General features: G+C 31.5%; 1 protein-coding gene across 1 annotated transcript; it reads right to left on the minus strand.

The window, feature by feature from the left end:
• Positions 1–8,796: 8,796 nt before the first annotated feature.
• LOC143228024 (bublin coiled-coil protein-like) lies at positions 8,797–14,639 on the minus strand. The gene is made up of 2 exons (XM_076459368.1): positions 14,205–14,639; positions 8,797–9,449 (listed from the first exon to the last, which is right to left on the minus strand). The coding sequence occupies exons 1-2, from the start codon at positions 14,323–14,325 to the stop codon at positions 9,271–9,273; spliced, it is 300 nt and encodes a 99-aa protein (XP_076315483.1). The 5' UTR covers positions 14,326–14,639; the 3' UTR covers positions 8,797–9,270.
• Positions 14,640–15,890: the final 1,251 nt, after the last annotated feature.

Genomic DNA, 15,890 nt, shown 5'->3' on the forward strand with positions numbered 1-15,890 from the left:
ACCTAGAAATGTATCTTCAAGTCTGACATGGAGGTTCATTTGACGCTTGGTGAGATACATGTAAATTTTCAGTTTTACACCTAGCGGTTTTTACGGGCATTTTGATAGGTTTTGCCACTGTTCATGAATCTTCACCTAAATTTGGCACGAATAATTGTTAGGCCTATGCGAAGTTCCGCGCAAACTTGCGGGTTTACATTTTGTGTTTTGCAGTTTTTGTAGGTGTTTTTGATGTTCTACTAAGTATAGTATACAGTGGGACTAGGCCAATAATAACCTGTCTGATAAATGCTATACGAAGGTATATATAAATCAACATATATTATTTTTGAACAGCAGTGATTCGATATATTGAATTTAAAGTTAAACCGAACAGTAATTGTCTCAGAAAATGTATTAACTTCTATCAAGAATCTTACGTCTATGTAACTCAAGAAAAACATTGTTTTTTAATTATTGTAATCCCGAAAATAATGTTTTATATAACACACTTGCAATGGTTTGTAAAGTTACTTTCAAAATTATGCATTTTTCGTTGTTTTTTTTTTTTTTTTTTTTGTACATAATAAATCCATAACCACGAACTATATTCAATTTATCTAGCTTCCGGGTAAAAAAACAGGTCAGTCCACATAATGGGTCTGTTTATTTAGTTTTAATAATTCTTCAATGATCACGTATGTAATAAGTGCCAAAAAAAATAAGAACTTCAAGACGTTGAGTTGGAATTGGTAATTAAATCCTTCGAGTTTGTTATTATTTTATCTTCGTCTATAAGTTAAAGTTATTGTTTACTTTTCAACTGACTTTCTTTTTCGTGTATGTTTATTTACGGATCGTACCTTAAGCCTAACACTACGTATTATCACTTTGTACCGTTAATCGAGGAGGATTATATCCTGAATCAACTGTCACACGTTAAAACAGAAATTTCATTTTATATCTGTGTGTTTTTTATATATAACTGTTTGTGTTTAACTCCTATGTAATCACGGGTGAAAGTGTTTTAAAAATGTTTTTACAAGTAGTGTAGATAAATCCGTGGGCGACAGAAATAATACGTATGCTACTCATAAACCAGCAGGCCGACCTTCGGTTGCCTTGGGCAGTACAGTTTCGCTCAGTAAATGCTCTGTAGCGACCGGCAAGTCCCAACGGCCCATAGTAACTTGCCGATGAATTTCTAATGTGCTTCTCTGCCTGACTAATGAAATCCCTGTTTCCCGGGAAAATGATAAAAGACGAAAGCAGAACCTAAATATTGAATTTGTCACGAAGGCCTGGCACAGCTGTAGAAAGTTACAATGAGTTTCGTGATTACCCTTGTGGCTATGCCGAACAGATGCCGGATCCACACCGAACAGCCCTCCAATATACGCTACGATACATTGCACTCAAGAAAATGGTAAAAATTACTACAGGTTAACTCGTTCATTTTTTTATAATGAGATAGTAGTGAATATTTTACTTTGTTGTTGTTGTTATTTTTGAAGGGGGTGCAAATCAAACATTAAAACTTTAAAACTGTTTTTACCAACTTTTTTTTCTAAGAAACTAATTCAGTATATTTTTATCAACCCGTTACCGTAAACATAAGAACAAAAACACAAAAGAAATAAAAGTAGCATGTCGTCGTCGACTCACGAGGTAAATCTGATTAAGCATTCGAAAAAAATATGAATAAACATGAAAAATATAATATTAATAACAACAACAAAGATAATTAACAATGTTCCAATAATCATAAAACCAATTTTAATAATAACCTAACAATAATTCATATGGAAATTTTAAGAATGATAATACTATTGGTATATAATAACTTCAGAGTGAAGAAAGAAGTTTGTGTCAATTAGGCCTAATATTTGTGACAAAAAGCACTTAGGTAGCAGGTGTTTTGTCACATTTTAAAAAAGTTTATTTTGAATTTTAAACAAGAAGTGTGTAAATAAAAATAGAATTCACATCCATCTCTTGTCTTCCTCAAGTTACTGCTCAGGAGGCCTTTCGTTCGGTGCCAGCTGGACTGAACAACGATATATATATATATATATATATATACAATAAAAAAATTAACATTAAACCTTCAACGTTACAAATGGCTGGACTTAAGGAGAATGTGAAACAGACATTTGAAATCTTAAATAATGATTTCGCAAATATTAAGCCTATTTTATTAACGCTTCGCCAGCTTTCAATACTTAAACATAATTAACGCAAACATAATCATCATAATAGACATAATTAACAAAGGTTGGTGGGACTTTTATGATGATAAATTATCAGTATATAACATTTTCGGCCAAAATGATTAATGCGATAGAAGATTTAACATGAATAATGTAACGTAGATGAAAATGACCCATAAGTTGTAAACACAAGCGAATTAATCCAACGAATTCACCTGACACGTCACTTACGTATAAAGGCGAAATAAAAGAGATATCCATACAGTTTATCGCGCTCGGTTGGGGCCATATTAACACAAGAACATCTTACTGAAATAAGTGATCCTGGAAATGTTTCATTTGTGTTAGTAACTAGACTACTCTGGATGGACCGGCCCAGCATGGCCAGGTGGGTAAAGATGTTCGACTCGTAATCTGGGGGTCGTGGGTTCGAATCCCCGTTGTACCAAACATGCTCTTCTTTCAGCCATGGGGCGTTATTATGTGACGGTCAATCCCACTATTCGCTGGTAAAAGAGTAGACCAAGAGTTAGCGGTGGGTGGTGATGACTAGTTGCCTTTCCTCTAGTCTTACACTGCTAAATTAGGGACGGCTAGCGCAGATAGCCCTCGTGTAGCTTTGCACGAAATTCAAAACAAACTGGATGGACTTGTCCACACCCCACGTTGCATGTGCTCAGTAGCAGCCGTACAATCAGGTCAACAACGCTAGACTTACAGTCTTTTGTGATGAATATAGAACGAATTAAACAAACCTCAGTATCTTCAAGCTTTCGATACCTGAAAGTACACTATCTTCAACCTTTGACTACCTGAAAGTACAGTATCTTGAAGCTTTGACTACCTGAAAATACAGTTTCTTGAAGCTTTGACTACCTGAAAGTACAGTATCTTGAAGCTTTGACTACCTGAAAGCACAGTATCTTGAAGCATTGACTACCTGAAAGTACAGTATCTTGAAGCATTGACTATCTGAAAGTACAGTATCTTGAAGCTTTGACTACCTGAAAGCACAGTATCTTGAAGCATTGACTACCTGAAAGTGCAGTATCTTGAAACATTGACTACCTGAAAGTATAGTATCTTGAAGCTTTGACTATCTGAAAGCACAGTATCTTCAAACATTGACTACCTGAAAGTACAGTATCTTCAACATTTAACAACAAACGTACTTACCTTTCAAGATACAAAAACACGGTATTCTAATTCACATATAACAATCGTGATATTATTAAGAAAATAAAATAAAAATGACACTTGAAAGTAAGAATGCCCACATTTTTCTTTCCTTAATCTTATTTTAATTAAAAGTGCTAAAACAGTTAATGTATTTGTGTTTCTTTTTCTTTATTTAGTAGAGTTTTCTAATGAGCTTTGTTTCACACTTTTAGCTTATTATGTGTTTGAAGCTAATCTAAATTTCTCACCATAGTTTGGATTACAACCGTAAGTGTTGACAACAGTGAGGACACCTAACTATTACATCATTACATTCTAATTAATATGGATTTTTTTCTTTCATGGCACTATATGCTTCACGATAGAAGGTATAGAAATTACATATGTTAATTACTGGGTCGATTTGTGGTTGCGATATGTGTAAGTATCTTACTTTAATCAAACGTTAGCGACGAGTCATGTGCAATACAAACATTAGGTTACTGGAAAGATATTACTGGATTTTGTTCAGTAGTAATTTTTATATTGTTAGTGAAACGGTTGAGAAAATTTAAATTTGATTTTGCTCTTGAATTTGAATTAGTCAAGTAAATAACAAAAAAAATCTGTCCTCACTAATAGTTGTTTATAGTATAGTTTTCATGTTTTGTTAAAAACAAAACAAAACGAGGATACATCAACTTAAACCTTCCATTTTGTGATAAAACAAAAACTAAAATAAACATATATTTACATTTAATTTTTTTATAAAAGTTTACGAAACTAAAGCAAGTCGATATGTCTGCGGACTTACAACTTTAGATACTGAGTTTTGATACCCAAAGCGGGCAGAGCACAGATAGTCACTTGTGTAGCTTTGTGCATCACTTCAACTAACCGAAAAACACAAAGCATGTATCGGGCACAACGTATTGCTTTTTGTAGAATTTTTTGTTTAATTTTTACAGTGCCTAATTAATTTTCAGAGAGTTGAAATTATTAAAGCGACGTTATGGAAGAGCGTAATCTATTGTGAAGAAAATAATTTTCATCTCATAAATAAATGGCGATATTCTTAAATATATCATGCTTTTTTCGTAATGTTTCGTTCGCTTTGTTTTATCGAAACCACCGAGGAAATCTTAGGTGGCGAAATATTTACGCTGAAAACTTTACGTAAAATTATGATTAAAAAAAATTAAACCATTTTAAAGTTTTTCGCACACCTTATTAAGATAAAATTGAATAAACAGTTATGAAGTAATGCCAAATTTCAGGTAATAAGACTTGTTACCGTTTTAGCATGACCGTTAGGCTAATCACGTACCCTTTCTATCATAGGCGGCAAGTATACGTTTGCTTATGGTATTCGTTACTCTGTGATGTTTGATGTATGCGACTGCAAATATGTAGGTGCTTATAAAGTACAGTCACGTTTTTTATATGGTAGGTGGCGTGGATCTAAATAACAAATGGTTGTTGTTTTTTATGTATTTTGTTAGTAATGGCCCATTCCATTTTCCTTTGAAATGAGTTCCATTAAGCCTTATTGGTTATAGTGATTATAACAATGAATCAGTAGTTTAATTACATTTATGAAGATTAATTTAAAAATAAAAGTTATTAACAGCAACTTTTACAGTATGGGAATTCTGATTTCAATGATTAAACATTTCGACTCGTAGCTACGAGTCATCATTAGATAAAAGCTGAAACGTTGTAATCACTGAAATCCATACCGTAAAATTTACTATTATTGCATTTTTGAATTAATTTATGATGATTATTTTGCACTGTCGCCTTACGTTGATGATTTAATAACAACCTTCTAAGTCCGCTAACTTTCTGAGATGTTATTGGAATTTCAGTCACACTTGTCATAAAACATTAGTATTAGGCCTATTACATTTTAAAACATTACATTTTTAATTAGTTCTTAGGAGTTTTCAAGAATTAGAATAGTTTATTATTGGAATTACGGTTGAAAATATCTAACTAACGATTCAGTGTAATCTTACCATGATATACTGTCTAGTGTATTTATTTCTAATGGTTTTCTAGCCAACTTGATATACTGGATTGTCTTCATTAATGTGATGTTTTTTATAGCTTTAACTATCTATCGGCGTTTTTGTATGCTCCTAATATTTATAACGGCTTAGACTAAATGTTCTAAGACTGTTTTAATAAATTATCACTTGATACCATAATTTGTTTGTTGTATTTTTTTATTTTTGTTGTTGTTACATTTCTTGTTTGGCAAGATCCTTACTCGTTATCTGTTTTTAAAACATGCGTCTCAGAGACGTAGATATTTGACACAATGAAAATGTATCTGGAATATAAATTTATAGATAGGAATCTTTACTTACTTTAGAATAAACTATTTAATATGAAGGTATCCTCTTGGTCAGGAGATGGTTCAGTTTAAAGTACTTAGGTGTTAAAATTTGGCAATATTTTAATAAATATTTTTGACAGTTTCTCTTTTTTTTTATACAATGCTATACATTAACTTTTTTGGTAGATGGTGTTCAGGATAGGTAGGTTTCTAGTGGCATCATAGAGGGCACTAAGGACGCAATGAGAAACAGGTAAACATATATTTTCTAGACTAAACGTGTCCTCCGCTAGTATAGCGGTAAGTCTACGGATTTACAACGCTAAAATCAGAGGTTCGATTCCCCGCGATGGGCTCCGAAGATACCCCGATGTGGCTTTGCTATAAAAGAAAAACACATTAAACTAAACAACTGCTTAGACAATTAGTTCCTCATCTACTTTTCTTATGTGATAATAAGCGCGGATTAGATTTCAACGTTCACTTGTCAGAACTTAATTTACTTTCACTTCCATAGACATTATCATTTCAATGTGACACAGATTGAACTGAATGTTAAACTTGGCCGAATATAGACGTATTATTTCTTAACCGTGTCGTAATTTGTTTCGCATCGTACTAACATCTTACTGCAAGTTTCTCCAAAGATAAACAAGAAAGCAGTCTAGTTAGACATAAATAAAAGATAATGCTTTTTATTATTATTATCTTTGATATTTCAGCGCAAAACTGAACAGAAAGTTATATCTTTTTAGGTGTGTAACAAATTTCTCATTTGGTATGTTAATTTTTGTTTGTTGTGAAACTCAAAAGTGACACATTGGCCTATCATTCCTGGACCCAATACAGGTTTCAATACTTGATTTTTAGCGCTATACACCCCAGAGACTTACCATTGAACTACTGGTGAGTTCAATACGTCAACAATGATCATAAACAATGCCAAATTATCTTAAATTTGAATATATGCATATATAATTAGTTTCATGATGCTTTTATAAAACGTTTTAATATTTTTTTTATAAATTTTGTAATTCGGCTGAACCCCGCTATGTCTATAGGTTTACAACGCTAAAATCATGAGTTCGATTCCCCTCGGTGAGCTCAGCAGATAGCCCGATGTGGCTTAGCTCTAAGAAAACACACCCGTAATTCGACTGATATTTTGCTTGCACCTTTTTCGCTTGTGCTGCTATCTAGTGTTCATAACGATAAACAAAGCTTCCTAATATTTATATTTTATCTTTGTTTTTGAGATATATTTTTACAAAACTATGCAATGAGCTTTCTGCGCTAACTCAGCTAAAAGTCTCATTATTTGAAATTAAGTTGTGTATCTAACACGAATATTCGCTATAATTAATTTTCATTTTCAAAAATTATTAATTTTTTTGCTGCTTTCATTGATCACTTTTTCATTTATTTCAAACTACAAATAAATTTCACAAATTATACATTGGTATCAACAATGGAATACCTGACCACTATTCACATATGCAATGTTTTAATACTTTACCGCAGATGTTTTATTTGTTAGGAAAGAAAAGTTTTAGCATGACGTAAAGGTGATGTGTGACGTCAAAGCAGATAGCCTACAATGTGGTTTCGTGCTTTAAAACCAACAAAAAACGGAATTAGGCTTATCAATAAATATAGCCAGTTCAACTTCGTGTTACCTTCGAAAAACGAAATGCTGTTATTAGTTCCAAGTGGACTTTAGTTTGCAATATATTTACCAAATAATCAAAACAACACGCCCAATTACTGAAATAGTTAGAACTTCTAACACCAGTTGAGTTTTTGCTCTAGAAAGGCACTATTCTTTCTTGAGAAAAAAAAAAAAACCAACAAAAACACATCACAAGTCAGTTATTATAAAATGCTGCGAAATAAAAAAAACAACAAGTGTAGCGGCAAAATATTCAACAACAATGAAAGAAATTTCATTTTCTATTGTATTGTTTTCTGACGTATAAGTGAAACAAGTTGCCTGGTATGCCTGGTAAACAAATAATTGTAATGGTGAATTGTTTACAAATAACCTGCCAGAAAAACTAAAGGTGTATGTAATACACTTACAGCAACTTTCCTTCGACCTCGGAGAAAATGTATCGATAAGCCACCTGTCGTCCAAGTTATTTTAAAAACAATTAATTAATAATCAATTTTTAAGATAAACATCAAACTGATCAGAGCGTTTGGCCTCGCAATATTTATTATGCAAAATGGTATTTCTGATGTACGCTGGATAGTATAATAATATTTTACACTAAATTAAATATGGCCAATGGTTTCTTTAAAAATTAAAGACTGAACATTTTGTAATTAATTAATATTATTCTATGCCTAATATCCATATTATTTATTTTGCAAGTATGCTGCTCTTCCGCGTGTACATTTTTCTTTTTAAATGCAAGTTAAACTCTTTCATGCCTCAAAAGCAAGCATAAAAAAATAATATATTACTTTGTGTTTATGGCAAAGCTATACTGCCAAACTTAATTTTGAATTTCATATGAAAAAGACAGCCAAGCTGAAAGAAATGTGACACCTATCAACAATGTGAAGTAGTTGACTGTTACTCTTATGATACACTTACAACTTAAATGAATGGGAAATATTTTGTGGTACTACAAGGATTCAATCCCATACTACCAGCTCAAAATCTGGAGCTTTACAATAGAGCCAATCCATACTAAAAAAATAGTAATTCAATACACAATAGAAATATAGAAATTTATTTTTAATCATCAGAAAATTAAATAGTATTTACTTTTGTTCAACCATAAATTGAACCCAAGTGGAACTGTTCATGGTCTTGAGTCTTCCAAAGAAGTGAATATTTACCATCTTGCATTCATTATCAGTTCTGCATTGGTTGGGCATTTCAAAGAAATATATTACTAGCACTTAATAACAGGTGTTTTACTTTTTATGTATCAACATTATCAATGTTTTTAATTGTGTATTGGAATGTCACCTGAAATTATCTCAGTAAAGAAGTAATTATTTTGTATGGATTTCATCACTAAATTAATTCATGATTATTATGAACATTGACACAATAATTAATTTTTGCTTTAATTTGATACAAAAATAACAATCTGCTATCACACATATCTACATTTATTAACATTTTGTTTTATACATATATATATTTATATACACATGCACACACTTACATAGAAGATATTAATATATCCATATACATTTTGAGTAATACCATAAGCATGGAAACTGACAGACCCCAAGTTATAATTAAACAAATTACATTTACACAGCTAGACTGACAACGTCATATGGTGATTAAAATATTTATCTGACCAGTTTTTACAAACATTAAAAAAATTCCTATATACCCTCAAGTAAGTCACATACTACGTTACAGTTGTTAAACGTAACAAGTAGCTCTTATTTGTCTTGAATAATTTTCAAATGTTATTTTTTTGAAACAGAGACTTATATCACAGTTTAAGTATTTTGCTAGTGAAAATTGGAATTATAAATTAATAACATGGTATATTTCTACTACTTATTAACTTAAACTTCACTACAATAATTAAGTGTCAAAGAACTTCATCCTTATGAAGTGTTTTCTGTCATAGAAGTTTCTTTATCTGGAAGTTTTTGCAATTCCGCTCGAGCTTGACGGTTTGATTCTAACAGTTCCCTAAGTTGTGAATTCAGGGTGTCATTCTGGCGTTCCAAAAAATCTAAGTGGCTGTTTATCTGGTCCAAAGTTTCATTCAGCACTTCATAACCTAGAATAAATGTAATAAAGTCAAAATATTCTCTTACAATTTATTTAAATGCAAAGATATACCTTTAACCATAAACTACAAGACAGAACATAACTTATATATGTAAAAATGGCTGATATTGTTTCAGAAAATTTTTATGTACAGGAGCGAACAACGTTTCAACCTTCTTCGGTCGTCGTTGTGTTCGCTTATTCTTTGTCCTTTTTAAATAAAGATGAATTGAAGTTTAAATTATTCATCTGTTTAAATTAGTTAAGCAATTAAAGAATTTTGTTTTTCTTATTCTACCCAAATTCTCGAACAACACTGAACACTTACATATAAACCCTGGAAGCCTAGAAATAATTTTTCTCTTTTACACAGAAAAATACGTTATCATTAGCAGATCAACTTTGAAAAGTACAAGAATAATTCCTGAATCTCAGTGAAATTTCTCACTTTCATCTAAAACTGCCAACAAATTAGAAAAAAATTCTTTGCCCAAGTAGAAGAAAATCATTTTTAAGGTTTAATAAATACTTGTTATATTATACAGTACATCAGACTGTAATCAGTATTTTTATACATTCTCAGTGACAGTTAAATAAAAAGTTGTTTTTTACTTCCATCCAAATTCATGCACAGTTATTTGTACCCTTTCATCTTCTTTGAAATCTGTAAAACACTAAGTCTTGGCTTTGTTAAAAATAGGTTCAAAATTGTTTGCTAGACCACTTACCTTATAATTAGTTTAGTTAATAAATACAAGTCTCTATAACTTGCCCAGTGACAGCTGTGGTGCTACACAGTATAAGCAACCGATATGAATATTGGAAGAAGGTTTGAAAATTTGTTTGTAATCTTTTGTGTTCATAGAAGATAAATTATTCAATTACCTTCATCACATGATGACTGGAAATTGCACTTGACTTTGCATTGTATATAAATACACTTGTCAAGTTAATAGACTGTTTTTAGAGTGCTGTTTGATCATAAAATATGATATTATGAATCTTACTGAAGAAATGCTTAAATCATATGATGTGATAGTATATTTAATGTATTATGTACAGTATGCAAGAGGAACCATCCAGGATCCATATTGAAGACTGAACTTATGTGAGGTTGGGTTAACCAACACATTTGTCAGGTCAGATGTAAAACTATGTTTTTCAGGTAGTGGTAAGTCAGGCAAGTAGCCTTATTCTGTATTTACTTTTGTTATAAATATCTTCATACATAAACAGTTATGCAAGTTGTGTTATTAATCTGTGTATGCCATGGAGTTTTCATATAATGTTACATATCATGCAACATACTGTTACTGTAACAAGTAACTATGTTGTAACATTTTTTGTTGTATTACTTTAGAATTCAAGTATTTAAATAATTAAGATATTGTAAAACATTTAATATTAAAAGGTTGGTAAATCACAATCAAGTACATCCTAATGATTCTGAGAGATGAAACTGTCAAAAGAGCTAAGATTTGATCAGTTTTTCATTATGTGTTACTTAAGAACTTATGTTTAGAATGTCTGTATTTACTTTCCACTAAAGCATAATTTTTTACTGCTTTTAATATTATTTCTATTTTTGACTTGCCTACAATTATTTAAACTAAAATATTGTACAAAATATCTTTGATATTTTGAGCATACAACTGTATCCTAACATAACTATGCTATTAGCATATAAGAGTTAATTTTTGTAACACCAATTTACAAAAACCAAAACCTTCAAAGTTTTGTTCACTCCAATAATGAATTCATAAAATGGATTAATCAAACGATCAACATTACAATAAAATTACCGAGTTGGTCTTTCTGGTGATTTTAAACAATATTTCCTTTAAAAGTGCATGTATTTTATCTTGTGACATATAGGAGATAAACAGGTTAAAGTTTGGAGTGGTTACCTCGTTTGAGCACAAAATATTTGGTGCCCAAATTTGGAAAAGTCACATCAAGGAAAAGTTAGGCCAGAAATAAAAAGTAAATAATAAAATAATAATAAAAAGAAAGATAAAATAAATAAATAAATTTTTGGTATTTTGGTTTACTTCAAAACCCATCTAGGTAGATCCACAAAATAATTACACTATCTATTATTTTTGAAAAGTACCTATAAAGTAAATTAATTTTGTTGTTTTTGCTTCAAGCGCCCCCTATAACAATACCTACAATTATTGGCAAGTTCCACTCAATTACTCTTGTCCAAATTATTCTACTGCATTACTCTCTGATATGCTTACTGTTTTGTAACCCACAGCATCAACTGTTAATTTATAAGACAGCAACTCGTGACAAACAGTCAATTACTTAATCAAAATCTATCAAAACTGCAAATAAACAACTCTTCACCTTAGCATGCAACTCATTTTTGTACAGGACAATAAACTAATTTACAGTAGTATTTGTTTGTTTGTTTTTAAATTTCACTCAAAGTTACACAAGAGTTATCTGTAACTAGCCGTCCCTAATTTAGCAGTGTAAGACTAGAGGGAAAGCAACTAGTCATCACCAACTCTTGGGCTACTCTTTTACCAATGAATAATAATAGGATTGTCCTCAACATTATAACCTCCAGCTGAAAGCGATTAGAACCCATGACTCTCAGATTATGAGTCAAGGACCCTAACCATCTGGCCATACCAAACCTTACAATAGCAACTTTACATTTTTGTAAATTATTATAATGTTTATTTTGCATACCATTTTTCCTTATCATTCAGCTGAGCTGTCTCATCTTTATTTATGCCTGATGCAAGTTCATACCCAATTAAAACAATACACTCATAGACAAAATAATTAACACTGGGTTGGTGTTGAGTTCATGATTACCATAGTAACGATTACCATTTTTCAGTTAATCTCTCTGTGGAGGGAACTCTCTTACTTTACAAAAATATTCAGATCATTTATCATGTTGAGAAAATAAACAGCAGATGAGTTTTAATTATAATAAATGCAAGATAATGCACATGGTTTATAATCACTTGAATTATAATTTGGATAGGAACAGCCTTAATAATGTTATGAAAGAAATGGATCTTGGTGTAATAATCAACCAATGTCTAAAGCCATCCAAGCAGTGTGCTGTTGTTAGTGCAAATAAGTTGTATCTACAGAAGTACTGAATATAAGTCTGAAGAGGTTATAATTTCATTGTACAGGTCGCTGGTTAAACCACTTTTAGAGTATTGTATTCAGTCTTATAGTCCTTATCTAAGGAAAGACATTAAATTGTTGGAATGGATTCAGAGAAGGGTTACTACAATGGTGCCTGGAATGCAAGGATTGTCATATGAGGAGAGATTGAAATCTCTCAAATTGTTTTCTCTTGACAAAAAGAGACAGAGTTAGAGGAACTCTGATTTTAAAGGGAACTGACAATACTGATGTATAATCTTTTTTTCATATTTAACAATGAGAATAGTTGGGCTAAGATACCCATGTATAAATATTGACAAGGTAGGTGTCATCTTCAGTTAAGACAGTTTTATTTTTCTAACAGGGTGGTTGGCCTTTAATGGGTTGCCTTCAAATGTTGTAGAGGCAGTAAATTTAAATGTTTGTTTGTTTTTTGAATTTTGTGCAAAGCTACCCAACGGCTGTGTGTACCAGCCGTCCCTAATTCAGCAATGTAACATTAGAGGGAAGGCAGCTAGTCATCACCACCCACCGCCAACTTTTGTGCTACTCTTTTACAAAGAAATAGTGGGATTACCGTCACATTATAATGCCCCCATGGCTGAAAGGGCAAGTATGTTTGTTGTGATGGGGATTCAACCCGCAACCCTTAGATTACTAGTCAAGTAAGTGCCTTAACCACCTGGCTATGCTGGGCCAAATTTCAGTGAGTTTAAGAAAAGCTTGATAGTTATATAAATGATAAGAACTGGCTTTAAGGCATTTTTATTTTTTAATTTTATTTAGTTTAAAGCATGAAGCAATGGGTTCCATAGCGTCCCAGAACTTTATGTTAAATAAATGGATCAGACATTTTATCATCAGCCAATAGTTGTACCACCTTGAACTGTAATTTTATTGTCTGGTAGCAAATCAAATAGAGAACTTTTAAGGTTTAATAGGGCAAAATATTCAATTAACTTTAAGTTACATCACATTAGGTAGAAAATGAACTTAATTTGTAAATCTCATATATTTCATATTTTGGCCTTTATGAAAGTTTATTACCGGTGTTAGTATCTATCACTGAAGTAAAATATAAAACAAACATTGGAAGCACTGTCCTGAATTACACGACATTCAAGGTTAACAAAACCTAAAGGGAAAACAGTGTTTATAAAATATAAAGGATTGTTGATGCAAGATACTTCAATGTTCTGTTATAAATGATATTGTTACAGTTGGTTGTAATATATAAGTATTAAGTTAATAAACTTAATAATTATATGACAATGGTTAAAAAGGGCTGTTCCAACTTCAAATCGTAAAATTCATATTCTAGGTATAAACTTTACTACAACTACAAGTCAAGACATTAGTATTAGAAAAATGAAGTGATTAATGTATTGTTAAATATTACTATTATTCATTTTATAATAATGCATCACTTACTATCAAAAGCCTGTTGAGCTAAATCATCAAGTCAAAATTAATTTGGAAAATTACTACAGTCATGTGATAAACTTCACGCAAGTGAACTTGTGCCTGTGTTATTACACCTGATGATTCACACGACTTGAGCTTTTAGTTTTACTGCTTGCTAAAATTAAAAAGTGCTATCAGTATAACATTAACAATCACATACTTATATTGCTTTCTTCATGTATCATATCTTCGTTTGTTTCACTTCCTGATGAATTTGAAGTTCCATTCTGATTAGATGGTCCAGAATCATTACAAGGAAATTTGTCATCGCTTCCCGCCATGATACCTTAGTTCTTTAAGTATCGGTGGTTAAAACGTTTATTTTCTTTTATCTTAAACAAGCAATAAATATCAAAGAAAAAATTATATTGGATATTTTTGGTTTGAAATGTTTCCTTCATCAACAAACTTCTGAAATAACAATAATCAGTGTACCCATAGATCACAGAACTATTGTATACTATGACTGGTATAGTATATCAGCTTCCCATAACACATAACTATATCTTTCGTTATCTTATGGGCAAGTTTGAAAGGTTAAATAACGCTTATAAAAACAGGTTTCAATCATCATGTTCAGCACAACATAGATCACCCTCTGTATAGTTTTACGCTTAACAATAAACTGTGTAATATGTTTTTTGCTATTTCTTCCTTTTCCAGAAACAAACTGTAGATTTCAAAAAATTATGTAATCTGTTTCTGAAAATCACGATTTTTCAGACAAGCTTTAAAATGTAAAGACCTTTATTAAAAAATAAAAATATATCCGTTACATCTTTATTAAATCCCCGTCGCACCAAATATGCTCGCTCTTTCAGCTGTGGGGGGCATTATAACGGAACGATCAATCCCACTATTCGTTGGTAAAAGAGTAGCCCAAGAGTTGGCGGTGGATGGCGATGACTAGCTGCCTTCCCTCTAGTCTTACACTGCTAAATTAGGGACGGCTAGCGCAGATAGCTCTTGAGTAGCTTTGCGCGAAATTCAAAACAAACAAACACCTTATTAAATTGGCAAACTTCTGTCTTCGACAGTATTTGTATATTTGTATCTAAAAAATTGTATATATTCATATATAACGAGCATAAATTGTAATTTTTTATATTTAACATTGTCTAAAGTACCTAACAAATATCAATATGTTTCATGTTATTTTACTGTGTTGTTAATCTCCAGACAACTATGATTTAAGTTTTGACCTCAGAAAAATGTGATTTAGGAACTTTTGTAACATACAAAATATTTTTCGTGTTTTTGTTGTTGTTATTTTTCAATTTAGTAAGTTGAGTGTTTCATGTTCACCTACAATTTTAAAGTTTTTGGAAATGAACGCTTCGAGTCATGTGTGTATATACTTTTGGCAATAGAATGTTGCTTATAGAATACGGTTAAATTCTTTTCAGTCTAGATATCTAATGTTCTGGGTCGTTCCCCGTTTTCGTGTCATGTGCATTTTATCCTGGAAAAGCTGACTGCATAGAAGAATACGCTATGTAAGGTGAATAATAATATTTTCCATCAGTGATATGATATATTCAGATAAAATCAGTTAATTTTAGAAACATATTGGGTTGATCTAAGTAACAAAAGATTCACTCAATATATTAGTTATGGTGTATTACTAAATCTCTTACTAAGTTATTTTTTGTAAAAATTAAGTTTGTTTTCTTTGTTTGTGTTTTTGAATTTCGTGCAAAGCTATACGAGGGCTACCTGCGCTAGCCTTCTCTAATTTAGCAGTGTGAGACTAGAGGGAAGGCAATTGACTCACCGCCAATTCTTGGACTACTCTTTTACCAACAAGTAGTGGGATTGACCCCACAGCTGAAATGGCGAGCATGTT

The sequence above is a fragment of the Tachypleus tridentatus genome, chromosome 10 (genome assembly GCF_004210375.1).
Source record: "Tachypleus tridentatus isolate NWPU-2018 chromosome 10, ASM421037v1, whole genome shotgun sequence".
Lineage (NCBI taxonomy): Eukaryota > Metazoa > Arthropoda > Merostomata > Xiphosura > Limulidae > Tachypleus > Tachypleus tridentatus.

Excerpts from the sequence above, each read along its gene's own strand:
- LOC143228024 (XM_076459368.1), bottom strand. The coding sequence starts at position 14,325 with ATGGCGGGAAGCGATGACAAATTTCCTTGTAATGATTCTGGACCATCT. Across the intron at positions 9,450-14,204 it reads ACATGAAGAAAGCAATATAA|GTTATGAAGTGCTGAATGAA; the intron begins GTATGTGATTGT and ends CATTTATTCTAG.